This window comes from Pristiophorus japonicus, chromosome 3, assembly GCF_044704955.1.
Source record: "Pristiophorus japonicus isolate sPriJap1 chromosome 3, sPriJap1.hap1, whole genome shotgun sequence".
Classification (NCBI taxonomy): Eukaryota; Metazoa; Chordata; class Chondrichthyes; family Pristiophoridae; genus Pristiophorus; species Pristiophorus japonicus.
This window is the reverse complement of record NC_091979.1, coordinates 316,906,322-316,924,630: the sequence shown is the minus strand read 5'-3', so window position 1 is coordinate 316,924,630 and position 18,309 is coordinate 316,906,322. Positions and strand designations below refer to the sequence as shown.

Here is an 18,309-nt window from a genome sequence, read left to right as displayed (position 1 = left end):
CAAAAAAGGACCAAGAGATTGATTAAGAAAGGAAAAATAGAGTATGAGAGTAAACTTGCAAGAAACATAAAAACCGACTGCAAAAGTTTCTACAAGTATGTAAAAAGAAAAAGATTAGTGAAGACAAATGTAGATCCTTTACAGTCAGAAATGGGAGAATTTATAATGGGGAACAAGGAAATGGCAGAACAATTAAATAAATACTTTGGTTCTGTCTTCACGCAAGAGGACACAAATAACATCCCAGAAATGCGAGGGAACCAAGGGTCGAGTGAGCAAGAGAAATTAAAGGAAATGATTATTGGTAAGAAAATAGTGCTGGAGAAACTAATAGGACTGAGGGCCGATAAATCCCCAGGGCCTGATAATCTGCATCCCAGAGAACTAAAAGAGGTAGCCATGGAAATAGTGGCTGCATTGGTTGTCATTTTCCAAAATTCTATAGATTATGGAACGTTCCTGCAGATTGGAGGGTGGCAAATGTAACCCCACTATTTAAAAAAGGAGGGAGCGAGAAAACGGAACTACACACCGGTTAGCCTAACATCAGTAGCAGGAAAAATGCTAGAGTCTATTATGTAGGATGTGATAACAGCACACTTAGAAACTATCAAAAGGATTAGACAAAATCAACATGGATTTGTGAAAGGAAAATTGTGTTTGACAAACCTACTGGAGATTTTTGAGGATGTAACTGATAGAATAGATAAGGGAGAACCAGTGGATGTAGTGTATTTGGATTTTCAGAAGGCCTTTGGTAAAATCCCACATAAGACATTAGTGTGCAAAATTAAAGCACATAGGATTGGGGGCAATATACTGGCATGGGATTGAAAATTGGTTAACTGACAGGAAACAGAGAGTAGGAATAAACGGGTCTTTTTCGGGGTGGCGGGCAGTGACTAGTGGGGTACCATAAGGATCCGTGCTTAGGCCTCAGCTATTCAAAATATATATATAAATGATTTGGATGAGGGAACCTAATGTAATATTTTCAAGTTTGCTGACGACACAAAACTTGGTGGGATTGTGAGTTGTGAGGAGGATGCAAAGACTCTGCAAGGTGATTTAGATAGGTTGAGTGAGTGGGCAAACACATGGCAGATGCAGAATAACGTGGATAAATGTGAAGTTATCCACTTTGGTAGAAAAAACATAAAGACAAAGTATTATTTAAATGGTGATGGCTTGGGAAATGTCGATGTACAGAGGGACCTGGGTGTCCTTGTACATCAGTCATTGAAAGCAAACATGGTGCAGTAAGCAGTTAGTAAGGGAAATGGTATGTTGGCCTTCATTGCAAGAGGATTGGAGTACAGGAGCAAGGATGTCTTACTACAGTTATACAGAGCCTTGGTGAGACCATACCTGGAATATTGTGTGCAGTTTTGGTCTCCTTACCTAAAAAAGGATATACTTGCCATAGAGGGAGTGCAACGAAGGTTCACCAGACTGATTCCTGGGATGGCAGGACTGTCGTATGAGGAGAGATTGGGTCAACTCGGCCTGTCTTCATTGAAACGTATAAAATTCTGATGGGGTTGGGCAGACTGGATGCGGGGAGGATCTTTCCGGTGGCTGGGAAGTCTGGAACAAGAGGTCACAGTCTCAGGATACAGGGTAGGAAATTTCGGACTGAGATGTGGAGAAATTTCTTCACTTGACACAAAAGGCATCAAGGGGCATGGGGAGAAAGCGAGAATATGGTGTTGAGATAGAGGATCAGCCATGATCATATTGAATGGTGGTGCAGGCTGGAAGGGCCGAATGGCCTACTATTGCTCCTATTTTCTCAATAGAGGCATGACAGGGCAGCTCAGTCCCGTGGTATGCACACTCTGCCATGTGGGAACTCCAGGACACTTCCCGTGTCCTGGACAAACACATGTGTAGGAAGTGTCGTCAGCTGGAGGAGCTCGAGCTCCGGGTTTTGGAGCTTGAGTAGCAACGGGCATCACTGCGGTGCATCCGTTAGGCTGAGAACTTCGGGAATAGCATGTTTCAGGAGATGGTCACTCAGCACCCTAGGAGTGAGCAGCCAGGGAGGAAATGGGTGACTGCCAGACAGAAGAGGAGGACCAGGCATGTAGTGCAGGAGTCTCCTGTGTGCATCTCGCTTTCCAATCTGGGTTCTGTTCTGAGTACTGGTGAGGGCGATGGCTCCTCTGGGTTCCAGAGCAAAGTACACAGCATCACGGGTGGCTCAGCTGTATAGCGGGGAGAAAGGAGAGAGGGAGAGCAATAGTAGTAGAGGATTCGATCATTACAGGAGCAGAGAGGCATTTCTGCGGCTGCAGGCGGGACTCCAGGATAAAGTGTTGCCTCCCTGTAGCCAGGGTTAAGGATGTCTCTGAGCGACTGCAGAACATTCTGAGAGGGGAGGGTGTAAGTATTTCTAAATCTAGTTCCCCATTATACACAGTTCTTTGACTTCAGGATTTATAAAGAACAAAATACACACGGCTCAGGGTTTTGGATCAACGAAGATTTGTTCATGTATTGAACATACACACAATTACTGCCCAGTATAAATCCCTACGATTTTTATTGGACGGATTAACCCCAAAATACAAACCCCTATGAAAGGGTCATTTGCATCAGCACAATATGACATGGTTAAACCCGTCCGCGGTTTGACTGTTACCTGTAAACTTACCCAGATTAAATCACAAAACCCTTCTATGATTTGACTGGAAACGTACAATCACCAATTCCCCGGCTGTCTGCTGAGGTTGACTGTAGGCCCAGATCTTAGTTGCAGCTTGCGTCCCGAAGACACACTGCTGTCTGTTGCTGTTTCGATACTGTTCCTGTACTGGCTTTCCCCTCGGAAATGGCTCTTCTTTATACCAAAGACCAATTTGCAACCTCAAAACAGATTTCCTTTCCCTCCTGTGAAGACAATGGCAGCATCAAATGTGTGAATGTCTCTAGCAGGGAATTCTTGGTGGCTAATTGTCCCTCATTTAGGGTCATTGTCCATGATTACTCTGGCCACCGCCTGTCTGTCGTGTGAAGTCCTTTCTGACAATATAACCTTCCCAAGGTGACTTCATTGTTGGTTTCCAGTCGCATTCTTATTCAAATGGTTCAGGGTCCAGTCTCGGCCTGCACTGATACCAGCCTTTCTGGGACCATGGTCTAAGGTACGCCTCTTTAACAATGTAACCCCTAAAGGTAAATGAATATGTGAATGTTCCTGTATCTTTTCAGACAGAAACCATTGAAGGTGTGAATGTCTCTCTTCTGGTGCTATTGTCTGTGTTGATTAGGTCAAATGGCAGTTAGCCTGCATCATTGTCTCTGATGGTGTCTCATGGTTTTGCTGCAATGTTAGAATTAACCCTTTGCTGCCCAACTCTTTTTGTGGGCTGTAATGCAGTTCTGAGTTTTTATATTTAATAGTCCAATTTTTAGCGTTGGGGGGTGAGGGGGGAGGAACGGAGCCTACAAGGGTGAACAGCCAGAGGTCATGGTCCATATTGGTAAATGATAAACCCAGCAATTACAGGCCAGTGAGTTTAACCCCGGTAGTGTGAAGCTTTGAGAAACAGTGATCAGGGACAAAATGAACAGTCACTTGGATAAGTGTGGATTAATTAAAGATAGCCAGCATGGATTTGTTAAAGGCAAATAGTGTTTCATTAACTTGATTAAGTTTTTTGATGAGGTGACAGAGAGCGTTGATGAGGGTAATGCGATTTCCAAAAGGCGTTCGACAAACTGGCACAAAATAGACTTGCCAGGAGCGTTGAAGCCCATGGAATAAAAGGGGCAGTGGCAGCATGGTTACAAAATTCGCGAAGGGACAGGGAACAGATTCCATAAAATTGCCCCTCGTCCTGATTGGGGGCGGTAACCTTCTGGGGCTGGGACTCCTTGTGCCCGGCTCGGGAGTTCCACCCGGGATGTGGAATTTGGCCCTTCCGCCCCTCAACAGAGGTGGAGCGCCATTGGAGATACTTCGTGTCCGTGGAGGGGCGCTCCCGGGGCAGTAGGATGGCCCTGACTTCGGAGCCCAGCGCCCTGCTGGCAGCATCAGCGTCTCATGTCTGCTCCGTTAGCACTGATGTGGCAGAATGTCCCTCAGGTTCAATTAAAGGGGAGGGCTGCTGTGTGCTCTGCAGTCCCGTTGGTGGCCGCCACTGGGCCAACAGGGACACCCTCGACTGGGCCAACAGTGCGGCTCTCATAACAGAGCGCCGGGCTGCAGGATTGCGGTTCTGTCGAGGCGAGGACCACCATTGTCGGGCTGACAGGGAGTCGGGTAACAGAAAAATAAAGCGGCCCACGGCGCAAACGGCCTCCCCATTCGGGTGTAGTGTCGGCGGTGGATGTCCGCGGGTTCGCGACTCGTGAAGCTGGCGGTGATATCGGCCGACGCCATCCTCGCCGCCCGCTGAGTATTTTCCTCCGCCGGGCGCAAAGGGGTCAGCGCGGGGTGGTGACGGGTCCGTGTGCACGCCGATGGTATCATCGTCGTGAATGCGCCAGCCCGGGGCACAAATCGTGGGGTGCGGCGTTAACGGTACAACACCCCCAAAACCTCCGGGGCAATTTCCACGGGGGCACTATCGTCCTCTTCCCCCGGGCGATAACCTCGTTGCGTCCCATTAGTGTCCATTAGCGCGAATGGAGCTATAAAAATGGGCAATTTGGCCCTCAGAGATTAGTGGTTAACGGTTGTTTTTAGGACTGGTGGAAGGTACACAGTGCTGTTCCCCGGGGATCACTTCTGCGACCACTGCTTTTCTTGATATATAATAATTACTTGGACATGAATGCACAGGGCACAATTTCAAAATTTGCAGATGAGACAAAATTTGGAAGTATAGTGAACAGTGAGCAGGAGAGTGATCGATTTCAGCAAGTCATAGACGGGCTGGTGAAATGGGCGGACACGATGCAGATGAAATTTAATGCAGAAAAGTGTGAAGTGATACATTTTGGTCGCAAGAATGAGGAAAGGACATATAAACTAAATGGTACAATCCAAAACAGGGTGAATGAATAGTGGGTATGTGTGCACAAATTGTTGAAGGTGGCAGGGCAGGATGAGAAAGCAGTTACAAAGGCTTACGGGATCCTGGGCTTCATAAATAAAGGTAGAGAGTACAAAAGTGTGTAAATTATGATGAACGTGTATAAAACACTGGTGTGGCCCCAACTGGGGCATTGTGTCCAATTTTGGGCACCACACTTTACGAAGGATGTGAAGGCCTTAGAGAAGCTGCAGAAAAAATGAACAAGAATGATTCCAGGAATGAGGAACTTCAGTTATGTTGGTCGACTGGAGAAGCTGGGGCTTTCTCCTTGGAGCAGAGAAGATGGAGATGGAGCTTTGATAGAGGTGTTCAAAATAATGAGGGGTCTGGACAAAGTAGCTAGAGAGAAACTGTTCCCATAGGCAGAAGAGTCAAGAACCAGAGGAATCAGATTCAACGTGATTGGCAAAAGAACCAAAGGTGATGTAAGAAAAAATGTTTGTACGCAGCGAGTGGTTGGGTTCTGAATGCACTGCCTGAAAGGGTGGTGGAGGCAGACTCAATCTTATCTTTCAAAAGGGAATTGGATAAGTATCTGAAGGAAAAACAAATTGACGGTTATACCGGGAAAGGGCAGGGGAGTGGGACTACCTGAGAGTCGCCACAGGCTCGACGGGCTGAATGGCCTTCTTCCATGCTGTAACCATTCTATGGTTCAATGAATTCAAGCATAGACTGGGCGGTAAATGACAGGAGTTAATGTGAAGAGTCGAGGATTTGTCTGGTGCCTTTGGTTCGTATCCCTGTCAGGGTATATATATTTTTTTTTTTATTCGTTCATGGGATGTGGGCGTTGATGGCAAGGCCAGCATTTATTGCCCATCACTACTTGCCTTTGAGCAGGTTATTGTGAGCCGCCATTGTGAACCACCGCAGACCCTATGATGAAGGTGCTCCCACAGTGGTTAGGGCGTGAGTTCCAGGATTTTGACCCAGCAATGATGAAGGAACGGCGATATATTTCCAAGTCAGGATGGCGTGTAACTTGGAGGTGATGGTGTTCCCATGTACCTGCTGCCCTTGTCCTTCTAGATGGTTGGGGGCGCGTGTTTGGGAGGTGCTGCCAAAGAAGCCTTGGCGAGTTGCTGCAGTGCATCTTGTAGATGGTACACACTGCAGCCACGGTGAGCTAGTGGTGGAGGGAGTGAATGTTTAAGGTGATGGAAGGGCTGCCAATGAAGCAGGCTGCTTTGTCCTGGATGGTGTCAAGCTTCTTAAGTGTTTTTGCACAGAGTCCGCTCCGTCGAGCAGGATGAGACGTGTTCGCGTTTCTTCTTCCAAATGGTACACAGGGGGAGCTCTGTGATCACCAGCGACGTCTTCACAGCCTGACATGCTGAGGATCAGCAAATCCTTCTATGCCGGGCTGTACAACGTCAAGCCCACAGACCGTGCGGCCTCGCAGTCTTTCCTGTCGTCTATCTCAGAGGTCTTAGACCACAGCGAGCGGGAGAGTCTCGATCACCCACTAACTCTGGACGAGCTGACAAAGGCCGTCCCGTCCCTCATGATGAGTAAAACTCCCGGAAGCGACGGTTTAGCGGTCGAGTTGTATTCGGCTCTGTGGGACTGGATAGGCCCAGGCCTGCTGGAAGTGTACGGGGGTATGCTTCTGGCCGGCAGCATGTCAGAATCAATGAGGAAAGGCATCATCACCCTCATCTACAAGCAGAAGTGGGAGAGGGAGGAAATCAAAAACTGGCGGCCATTTCGCTGCTCAATGTGGTCGACAAGATCCTGTCAAAGGTCATCGCAAACAGGGTCAAGTCTGCTCGGGAGCTGGTGATCCGGCAGGAAGATCTCTGATAGCCTCGCGCTACTCAGGGATACGATCGCCTAAGTGCGGGACAGGAGGGTGGACACCTGTTTAATCAGCTTGCCTTTGACAGGATATCGCACACGTACCTGATGGACGTGCTCTCCAAATGGGGTTTGGGGAGGGTATCTGCAATTGGATCCAACTGTTCTACACAGACATCAGTAGCACAGTTCTAATCAATGGGCGGGAAACTGGAAGCTTTCTGATCAGGTCTGGCGTCAGGCAAGGCTGTCCCCTCTCCTCTGTCTTGTTTGTGTGTTGTATCGAGCCCATTGCCGAGTCCATCAGGAAGGATGCGGGCATTAGGCGGGTGACAATCCCAGGCAGCGGAGGCGTTCAGGTCAAGACCTCCCTGTAAATGGACGACGTCACCATCTTTTGCTCGGATCCGCAGTCAGTCCGCGGATTGCTCACAATCTGTGACCAGTTTGAACTGGCCTCGGGGGCGAAGGTCAGTCGCAGCAAAAGCGAGGCCATGTTCTTTGGAAGCTGGTCTGACCGATCCTTTATTCCCTTCACCGTGAAGTCAGATTACCTGAAGGTGTTGGGAATATGGTTCGGAGCGGACGGGGCGTGCGTGAAAAACTGGAAGGAGCGTATCGCTAAAGCCAAACATAAACTGGGATGGTGAAAGTTGTTGAACCGGCCTATGTTTATAATCGGCTCCATGGGGTTCTGTGTCAGCACACAATGTTACTGTGTGACACCACAATTTCCTGAACAGGAAATGTTGCTTCTGAGTTCCACATTCAGGAAATGATTCATAGCGATTAATGACTGAACGGTATAAATGAGCTGAAAAACAACACTCCAAACATTCGGTCAACTCACCATTGGAAGGACAGTTGGAGCTGACGAAAAAATTCAACACATTGTCCATCGATCAGCATTATGAGGTAAAGATCATTATAATAACTTCTGTGTTTAATTTTACATGTAGACTATCGATCAAGGAACTAGTTTTCAGAAATAAAGTAGCTTACATTACAAAGCAGTTGAAATGCAGAGAGCTGGGATTAGTGGCTCACAGTGAGACACACAGATAAGGGAACACTGCTGCACCAAGACTGGTGATAGTCAGTAAACATGAGGCAAAAGGCAGACCTGTTCATAGGATTATAACTCAAACAACAATTTAAATTATTTTGGACTGGGCTCTGTTGAAAGTACAAAGTTAAACTTGAATATTATACTGTGGTGGAAAGGCGCATTCTGTAAGTGCCCTCAGGTCATATGCAGAGTTTGAAGAAAGAAAGTTTCACTTTGTGTTCCATGGGAATCTAGAAGGGATCTACTAATGTAAAATAGTGATTTCCAGCACTTTCATATATCCAAACTAAAGCAACCTGAACTATAAAGCAAAGGGAGAGTACAGCATGGACTGGGATGGGGGGATGGACACAGCATGAAATGCAGGAGGAGAGTGCCAGCTTAAAGTGTGTAGGAGAAGGAAAAGTGCTGACTTACATTGAGAATGTGGGCGGGGGAGAAGAGTGCTGACATGAACTGGGGGAAAGGACAGGTGCAGCAGTTTGAACGGAGCAGCAAAGGGAGGAAAGCCACCATGAACTGTGGCAGGGGTAAGAATGACAGCTTGGATTGTGGGGGGAGGGAGACGAGAGCCAACAGGAACAAGAGGCAGGCGGAGTAGAGTGCAAGGAGAAGCTGGGATGGCTGGGGGATGAAATGTATCGACGTGAGTTTAACAGCAAGGAAGAAAGAATTTGTATTGATGTAACACCTTATCACACCTCTCAGAAATGTCCCAAAGTAGTTCACATTCAGTGAATTATTTTGCAGTGTAGTCACTGTTGTTTTGTTGGGAAATGTGACAGCTCAGTTTGCACAATAACAACAACTGGCATTTATATAGCGCCTTTAACCTCGGAAAACATTCCAAGGCGCTTCACAGCAACGTAATCAGACAACAATGGACACCGAGGCAAAGAAGGAGATACTTAGAGGGTGGGGTAGATTTTAAGGAGATCTTAAAGGAGGAGAATGAGGTGGAGAGGTTCAGCGAGGGAATTCCAGAGTATCGGGCCTGTCTGGGCTGATGGCTCAGCCACCATCGGTGGGTGCAGTGGGGGATGGACACGAGCCCGAGTTAGAGGAACACAGAATTCACAGAGGATTATAGAACTGAAGGAGGTTACGGGGATACGGAGGGGTGAGGCTGTGAAGGGATTTGAACACCAGGATGAGAATTTTAAATGTGAGACATTGGTGGATCAGGACCCAATGTAGGTCAGCGAACACATGGATGGGTGAGCGGGACTGGTGCAGCTAGCAGAGTTTTAGATGGGCTGACATTTATGAAGGGTGGAAGTTGGGAATCCGGCCAGGAAAACATTGGAGTATCCGAGTCAGGTGGTGAAATTAAATGGATGAGCCAGGGGTGGATCAGGTGATTGGGTGGATGTAGACGGTCTTTGCGATGGAGAGGTTTTGGGCTCGGAAGCTCAGCACACAGCATGTTCCCAAAAATAGCAACAAGATGAAAGACCACCCAATCTGTTTCTGGTGGTGTTGCTCCAGGGAAGAATATTGGAAAATACAACTCCCTGCCTTTCTTCAAATAGTGCCATAGAATCCTTAATGTCCCCCTGAACCACTGGGACAGGCAGATGCTGCCTTGGTTTAACATCTTGCCTGGACGATGGTGTAGTGGAAGATTTGCAGCAGGGTAAGAGTCAATGCTGAAAATACCATTGTAATGGGCCTGCTTTTCAGCTTCTGCATGTTGGAGTGAGGAATGATCTAGGTCAGAGACAGCAGGGTCCCTGTGGAGGACCAGGTTAGAGATCCTATTTAGTAGTGAATTATTGGACTGCCAATGTGAGAGGGAGAGCGTTTTAGAATTAGCACTGACCTTTTTAGTGAGGTGAGTCCAATTGTGGAATGGAATACTAGAATGAGAAGGAGATGTAATTGGTGAACCAAGAGGCAGACCGAGTAGTTCAACCAATCCTACTGTTTGTTGCAGTAATTAATTCAAATTTGATCCGTGGTCAGGTACAGGAGGATGTGACTACGAGTGAGGAAGGTATGAGGACTCAGGATGGAGTGATGGAGGAGCATCAGCCCATGCTCTTTTCCAACAGGTTCGAGGCTCTTACTCCCTGTATGGACATGAGCAGGGACTGCAGGAAGAATGAGCAAACTGACTACAGCACCGTGGTACAGGGGGAGTAAAAGAAATGTTGTAGTGGTGGGGACAGTATCATTAGGGGGACAGATAAGGTTCACTGCAGCCAAGAGCGTGAGTCCCGAAGGCTGTGTTGCCGGCCCGGTGTCAGGGTTAATGACATCTCCTCAGGGCTGGAGAGGAATTTGGAGTGGGAGGGGGAAGATCCAGTTGTCATGGTCCACTTGGGTACCAACGACATAGATAGGACCAAGACAGAGGTTCTGCTGAGAGAGTATGAGCAGCTAGGGGCCAAATTAAAAAGCAGAACCACAAAGGTAATAATCTCTGGATTAGGAAAAGGGGAGGTGCAACGAGACCTGGGTGTCATGGTACGTCAGTCATTGAAAGTTGGCATGCAGGTACAGCAGGCGGTGAAGAAGGCAAATGGTATGTTGGCCTTCATAGCGAGGGGATTTGAGTACAGGGGCAGGGAGGTCTTACTGCAGTTGTACAGGGCCTTGGTGAGGCCTCACCTGGAATATTGTGTTCAGTTTTGGTCTCCTAATCTGAGGAAGGACGTTCTTGCTATTGAGGGAGTGCAACAAAGGTTCACCAGACTGATTCCAGGGATGGCAGGACTGACATATGAGGAGAGACTGGATCAATTGGGCCTGTATTCACTGGCATTTAGAAGATTGAGAGGGGATCTCATAGAAACATATAAAATTCTGACGGGATTGGACAGGTTAGATGCAGGAAGAATGTCCCCGATGTTGGGGAAGTCCAGAACCAGGGGTCACAGTCTAAGGATAAGGGGTAAGCCATTTAGGACTGAGATGAGAAGAAACTTCTTTACTCAGAGAGTTGTTAACCTGTAGAATTCCCTACCGCAGAGAGTTGTTGAGGCCAGTTCATTGGATATATTCAAGAGGGAGTTAGATATAGCCCTTACAATTAAAGGGATCAAGGGGTATGGAGAGAAAGCAGGAAAGGGGTACTGAGGTGAATGATCAGCCATGATCTTATTGAATGGTGGTGCAGGCTCGAAGGGCTGAATGGCCTACTCCTGCACTTATTTTCTATGTTTCTATGTTTCTATTCCTACCCGAGCCATGAGCAAATTTATATAGGGTAAATAAGATCAGCGAGTTAAACACGTGGCTCAAAGACTGGTATGGGAGAAATGGGTTTTGGTTCATGGGACACTGGCACCAGTATAGTGGTCAGAGGGAGCTGTTCCATTGGGACGGGCTCCACACTTAGACTGTGCTGGGACTAGGGTCCTGGCAAATCAAATAACTAGGGCTGTAGAGAGGGCTTGAAGCTGATTCGGGTGAGCGAAAATTAAAAAAGTCAAAGAATAAGGAAAAGGCAATAGATCAAAGTTGCACTGGGGGAAATGAAAACCAGAGAGTGCCAGGAAGGGACAGAATGCATAAACATAAAGGTGTATCAGAAAGTGGGGTCAAAGTTGGAAAAAATGGTAATTTAACAAAAGAGATGGGGTGATGGCATAAATAGATACAAATGCATATGATATGATAGCCATTTCAAAACCGTGGTTGCAAGGTGACCAAGACTGGGAACTAGATATTCAGGGGTATTTGACAATTCGGAAGGATAGACAGAAAGGAAAAAGCCGTAGAGTGGCTCTATTAATAAAGGCTGAGATCAGTGCATTAGTGAGAAACGATATTGGCACAGAAGATCAAGGTATTGAATCAGTTTGGGTGGAGAGAAGGAATAATAAGGAGAAAAAGTCGCTGGTGGGTGTAGTCTATAGGCCCCCTAACAGTAGCTACACTGTTGGATGCAGCATAAATCAAGAAATAATGGAGGCTTGTAATAAAGGAACGGCAATAATCATGGGTGACTTTAAAGTTCATATTGATTGGACAAAGCAAATTGGCCAGGGTAGCCTAGAGATAGAGTTCATAGAGTGTATCCAGGATGGTTTCCTTGAACAGTACATTGCGGAACCAACCAGGGAGCAGGCTATCTTAGTTCTGGTACTGTGTAATGAGACATGATTAATAAATGATCTCATAGTAAAGGATCCTCTAGGAATGAGTGACCATCAATCAATTGAATTTCAAATTCAGTTGGAGGGTGAGAAAGTTGGTTCTCAAACCAGAGTCCTTAGCATAAATAAAGGAGACTACAAAGGTATGAAGGCAGAGTTGGCTAAAGTGGACTGGGAAAATAGATTAAAGTATGGGACAGTTGATGAGCAGTGGCAGACATTTAAGGAGATATTTCATAACATGCAACAAAAATATATCCCAATGAGAAGGAAAGACTGTAAGAGAAGGGGTAACCATCCGTGGCTAACTTAGGAAATAAGGAATGGTATCAAATTGAAAAGAAGGGCATACAATGTGGCCAAGGTTAGTGGGAGGCCAGAGGACTGGGAAACTTTTAAAATCCAGCAAAGAAGGTCTAAAAAAATGATAAAGAGAGGGAAGATAGATTATGAAAGTAAAATAGCACGAAACATAAAAACAGATAGTAAGAGTTTCTACAGGACCATAAAAAGGAAAAGAATGGCTAAAGTAAATGTTGGTCCCCTAGAAGATGAGACGGGGGAATTAATAATGGAGATCAGGGAAATGGCAGAGACGTTGAACAAATATTTTGTATTGGTATTCAAGGTAGAAGACACTAAAAACATCCCAATATTGGATAATCAAGGGGCTATAGGGAGGGAGGAACTTAATACAATCACTATCACTAATGAAGTAGTACTTGGTAAAATAATGGGACTAAAGGCAGACAAGTCCCCTGGACCTGATAGCTTACAGCCGAGGGTCTTAAAAGAAGTGGGCAAAAATTTTGCAGATCGAGTATAATGTGGAAAAATGTGAGGTTATCCACTTTGGCAGAAAAAATGGAAAAGCAAATTATAATTTAAATGGAGAACAATTGCAAAGTGCTGCAGAACAGGGGGATCTGGGGGTCCTTGTGCATGAAACACAAAAAGTTAGTATGCAGATACAGCAAGTAATCAGGAAGGCAAATGGAATGTTGGCCTTTATTGCAGGGGGGATAGAGTATAAAAGCAGAGAAGTCCTGCTATGGATGTACAGGTATTGGTAAGGCCATACTTGGAGTACTGGAGTGCAATTTTGGTCTCCGTATTTAAGGAAGGATATACTTGCATTGGAGGTTGTTCAGAGAAGGTTCACTCGGTTGATTCCGGAGATGAGGGGGCTGACTTATGAAGAAAGGTTGAATAGGTCGGGCCTATACACATTGGAGTTCAGAAGAATGAGAGGTGATCATATCGAAACATGTAAGATCATGAGGGGGCTCGACAAGATGGATGCAGAGAGGATATTTTCACTCTTCGGGGAAACTAAAACTAGGGGACATAGTCTCAGAATAAGGGGCCGCCCATTTAAAACAGAGATGAGGAGGAATTTCTTCTCAGAGGGTTGGAAATCTATGGAATTCTCGACACCAGAGAGCTGTAGAGGCTGGGTCATTGAATATATTTAAGATGGAGATAGACAGATTTTTGAGCGATAAGAGAATAAAGGTTTATGGGCAGTTGGCAGGGAAGTGGAGCTGAGTCCATGATCAGATCAGCCATGATCTTATTAAATGTTGGAGCAGGCTCAAGGAGACAGGTGGCCTACTACTGCTCCTATTTGTTATGTTCTTGTATCATTGGGAGTGGAGGTGTTTGAGGTGATGCTGCACATTGGGTGAGAAGACTAAATGGCCACGAGCTAGTACATCAGCCAGCATGAAGGAGACCAGTGTAAGTACAGCTGAGATTTGCAGTCATCCCTTTACCGTTAGCAGTGGTTTTTGCAGAGATTTCATGGTCAGTGGGTCCAGGAGTCGGGAGAAGGCTTTAGTTAAAGAAACCGGAGAGAGGGGAGGGGGTGACACAGCCAGTCTGAGACGGGTTTTGATGAATTTTGTTCTCTTGCAGCAACACACAGAAGGATTTGTTGAAAGTGAGTCTCGATTGGCTTCAATGTCACTTCACATGGGGCCCACAGAAAGAAAACATTGACTTGGACGACATGAAGTATAGATTGCAAGATTCAATACAGGCTGGTGTGAAATATCAGGCCAGGTCTTACAACCACCTCGCTTTTGTAAACTGTCTGCAAGGCAACTGTGAAGAGGCAATTCAAAACTTAAAGGAAGCTGAAAAGATTCTGAGGGAGAACCATGAACATGAATTTGAAAGAAGAAGCATCATCACCTATGGAAACTATGCCTGGGTATATTATCACATGGGCCAACTGACAGAGGCCCAGTCCTACCTCGACAAGCTGGAGATGATCTGTAAACAATTTACTGATGGCTCTCGGTATACAGCACTGATACCTGAAGTATACGGGGAGAAGGGTTGGTCACTGTTGACTTCTGCCGCTCAATACTATGAAGAGGCAAAAGAATGTTTTGAGAAGGCTCTGGAGGAAGATCCTGATGACACTGAATGGAACGTTGGCTATGCGACTGCTCTGTTTCGTCTGGAAGGGTTTTCTGGTGCCCCAGAGAGTGGTGACCGCAGCCAATCAGTGAAGCAGTTGCGACGTGTGCTGGAACTTGATCCAGATGACTCTGTAGCCATGGTGATGTTGGCTCTAAAGCTACAAGAGTTCAATCAAAAGGTGGAAGCACTGAAATTAGTTGAACAAGCATTGCAGAAGTCCCCTGATCTTTCATATGTAACTCGTTATGCAGCAAAATTTTACAGAAGAGGAGATGTGGAAAAAGCTGTGGAGCTGTTGAAGAAAGCATTAAAAATTACCCCAAACTCTACCTTCATACACCACCAAATAGGTCTGTGTTACAGAAAAAAACTATTTGAACTGAACAAAAATCCAGGCAGCAAATACCCTCGCAATGCTGCTGTACAGCAGAAAGCTAAGTTGATCAAACTATGTAAGTACTATTTTCATAAGGCATTTGAGCACCGCCCATTCACATCTATTAAGGCACAACTGGATTTTGCAGCAATTTGTTCATTTAACAGTGAATATCTCAAAGCAGAGGAGGTCAACAGAAATCTACTGAAATTAGAAGATATTCGTCCAGAAAATAAGCAGGCAATATGTTTAGCGGCTGGATTATTTGAACTGCACCAGAAAATCAAATGTCATCAGCTATTTTCTGGAAGGAGTGAAAGTCAAATATGACTCAATAGATTGGACTAGGTGTCACGAAAACCTGGAGACGATAACAGAGAGACGACTTTGCAGGAATTCAAGAGACAGCAAAGCCCTTGGTATTCTTGGGTTACTGCATCAGCGGGATGGAAGAATTGTGAAGCTATTGAATGCTTTGAAAAGGCCCTGGAGTTGGATTGTCACAATGAAGAATATCTAAGTGCTCTTTGTGAATTGCGTCTTTCTATATCGGCAATGCTGACTTTCCCAGAAAAACCAACACATTTTTGAATGATGCATTAATACTTTCTGATGCATGAGTAGGTTTGGTTGGGTACTTGTTTCACTTATTATATTTTGCTGACAATTTCTTTCGAATAAGCATTTTACTCCTGTGTATAATTTTCAAATGATAATCTTATTGTAATTATGCTAAATCCCTGTGCACTAACCAAATACAATTTGTTTCCGTATCCTTAGACCTTTTACTATGTGTGGAATGAATCAAAATAACATGGGTTTTGGGGAATTACAGTTAAATGAGCCAATGAAATAGAGCCAAAATAGTTAGTCATGAATTATAGGAACTGTTTTTAAAACAATACACATTACATGGTCCCGATCGTAACTCCAGACGGATTTTGTGTGGGTCAGTGGCGAGGGGAGTGGGAAACTCACCCGTTGCTGCCGATATTTGCCCGGGGTATTTTAAATCCGGAACTTCATTATTGTGCGACCAATTCACTTCCCGCCCATACGGAAAGCAGGTAGGCGCATTGAGGGAGGGTCTCTGGTGGGGCCCTGAGGGGGGATGTGGGGAGTCCGGGGCAGTGGAGCCCTAAACTTTCATTTTGGGGCCTGGTGGATCATTCCTGTACAAAGGAAAGTCAAACACTTACACCTTGACATCCTGATTCTCCTCAGAGCTGCTTCGGCCTGTTGGAAAAGCTGCACCGGCTTCCCCCGCCCAGGCCAGAGTTAACGGCGTAGTCAGGGCCCGATGATGTCACCACACCCCGTGTGTGATGTCACCACATCCCGGTCCGTGTGTGATGTCACCAGACCCCGGTCCGTGTGTGATGTCACCAGACCCCGGTCCGTGTGTGATGTCACCACACCCCGGTCCGTGTGTGATGTCACCACACCCCGGTCCATGTGTGATGTCACCACACCCCGGTCCGTGTGTGATGTCACCACACCCCGGTCCGTGTGTGATGTCACAACACCCCAGTCCGTGTGTGATGTCACTAGACCCCGGTCCGTGTGTGATGTCACCACACCCTAGTCCGTGTGTGAAGTCTCCAGACCCCGGTCCGTGTGTGATGTCACAACACCCCGGTCCGCATGTGATGTCACCACACCCCGGTCCTTGTGTGATGTCACCACACCCTGGTCCATGTGTGAAGTCTCCAGACCCCGGTTCGTGTATGATGTCACCAGACCCCGGTCCACGTGTGATGTCACCACACCCCGGTCCGCGTGTGATGTCACCACACCCCGGTCCGCGTGTGATGTCAGCACACCCCGGTCCGCGTGTGATTTCACCAGACCCCGGTCCGTGTGTGATGTCACCACATCCTTGTCTGTTATTGTCAATGAGGACCCCGCCCACTTTGGGCGAGTGGCTTAGCCCAAGTTCTGTGAAGTGGGCAGGTTTAAAATCTCCCCCATGAAGTTCTCATGTAATCTAGAAAACTGGGTAGATAGAGGGACACTGATCTCCAAATATATATGAAAAATGTGTTTTATTGTGATCAGCATCTCTTGAGTGTCTTTTAACAGCAATGCAGGTAAAGCATTATAGCTGGAGGTGCCATAACCTTCAGTGCAGTCTGAGCACGTGAGATGTGACTTATATTCTTTATATGGTTATTGCAGCCCATAGAGGAAGTAATAAAACCACTCTGCCGACTATCTTCACTTATCTTCACAATAAAGTCCCCCATCGGATGAAAGGCTTTCCATGTGTACCAGCTGAGAGAGGACCAACGACCACTGCAGGCCCTTCAAATAAATCATCAGCTTGATTCTGTTGCTCTGAAGCTTTGCTGACAGACGATTGGGCTCCCATCCAGAGCGTTCATTCAGATCTCAGCCTCTGTCACTGGGAGTCTCCCTGCCCTGTAACTGGTCAGCTGCACCTGCTCTTCATCAAACCTTCTGTGTCCCTCGTTGGCCAACACAGAGCAGCTTGGACAATACCCGGGAAAGTCCCTTTTCCAGAGACTGTCACCATCACGCTGAAGGGAAACTCAGTAGAGGGAGGAAAGTTAAAGGATATAGAAATAGGTTAAAATGGGTTAAAAAGCAATAAAACGCAATGGCTGCAGACACTGATTGTCCAAACAGAGAATGTAATATCAGAGAGTGAATATTAAATAACCAATAAAATAAAACTGTGGCAAAGATTTAATTTGTGTTGTTGATCTGTGCGAACGCGGTTAGTAAGTGCAATACAGAACATGATGGGAAAAACCTGCACGATATTTTCTGGCAGTCGGTAATGTTTATGGCCATTTGCCAGCATTTGGTGAACGGCAATTCATACATTTCATCTTGGTCACCACAGAGCCGATTGGGCCAAAGATGAGGAGAAGTCCATTTTATGGAGACTGTCGTCATCTCAGCTAAAGGAAGACACAGTAGACGGAGGAAAGCTAAGAGGATATAAGAAGAATTGGAAAGCTAAGAGGATATAAGAAGAATTTCAAAATAATGAAAACGTTATCATTACAGACACAGATTCTGCCAACAGAAGTCACACACGCCAATGATACTTGCCGGTTACAACCCAGACAGCAATGATCCTCTGCCAGTGAGGATGGTTTACAATCCCCCATTTGCCTATTTGGCAATTTTGTAAAGAAAAAGTAAAGTTCATTGAAACATTTTGTTCCTCCTAGTAGTAGATTCTCTGCTGCTGATGAGAAAATTAAGTTTTAAAATTAATTCCTAAAGGAAATAGAGAATAAGTTGCAATAAAATTGAACCAATGAACCTTCCTTTTTTGTCAAAATATTAAAAGATAATCCAATGCCCGTGCTCATTATAGAATCCAATGTATTTGAAAATGCACAAAATCAGTTGTTAAAAAGCATTTTGGAGTTCACATCTTTTTTGAGGGTTGAGTCAGGTTCTTTGAAAGATTTGATGAGCTTTTGCTACTTGTCGAAGTGTGGAAATTAT

General features: G+C 45.9%; 2 protein-coding genes across 4 annotated transcripts in view; one reads left to right on the top strand and one right to left on the bottom strand.

Moving 5' to 3' along the window:
- Positions 1-4,477, bottom strand: part of LOC139256059 (monocarboxylate transporter 12-like) — a 37,570-nt gene extending 33,093 nt beyond the window's left edge. Inside the window, exon 1 of the mRNA XM_070874119.1 lies at positions 4,258-4,477. Within this exon, the coding sequence (XP_070730220.1) occupies positions 4,258-4,477 (220 nt within the window). The remainder of the gene's footprint in view (positions 1-4,257) is intronic.
- A 3,144-nt stretch (positions 4,478-7,621) lies between these two features.
- On the top strand, positions 7,622-17,972 carry LOC139259580 (interferon-induced protein with tetratricopeptide repeats 1-like). 3 transcript variants are annotated; one of them, XR_011592601.1, is made up of 3 exons: positions 7,622-7,760; positions 13,935-15,443; positions 17,693-17,972. XR_011592601.1 is itself a non-coding variant. In XM_070875072.1 (2 exons), exons 1-2 carry the CDS (start codon positions 7,756-7,758, stop codon positions 15,151-15,153), a joined length of 1,224 nt encoding a protein of 407 aa, XP_070731173.1. In that variant the 5' UTR covers positions 7,622-7,755; the 3' UTR covers positions 15,154-15,890. The 3 variants fall into 3 exon arrangements, 1 of the variants encoding a protein (XP_070731173.1); XR_011592602.1 differs by lacking the exon at positions 17,693-17,972 and adding an exon at positions 17,002-17,531 and having other exon boundaries at positions 13,935-15,457; XM_070875072.1 differs by lacking the exon at positions 17,693-17,972 and having other exon boundaries at positions 13,935-15,890.
- The last annotated feature ends 337 nt before the right edge of the window (positions 17,973-18,309 follow it).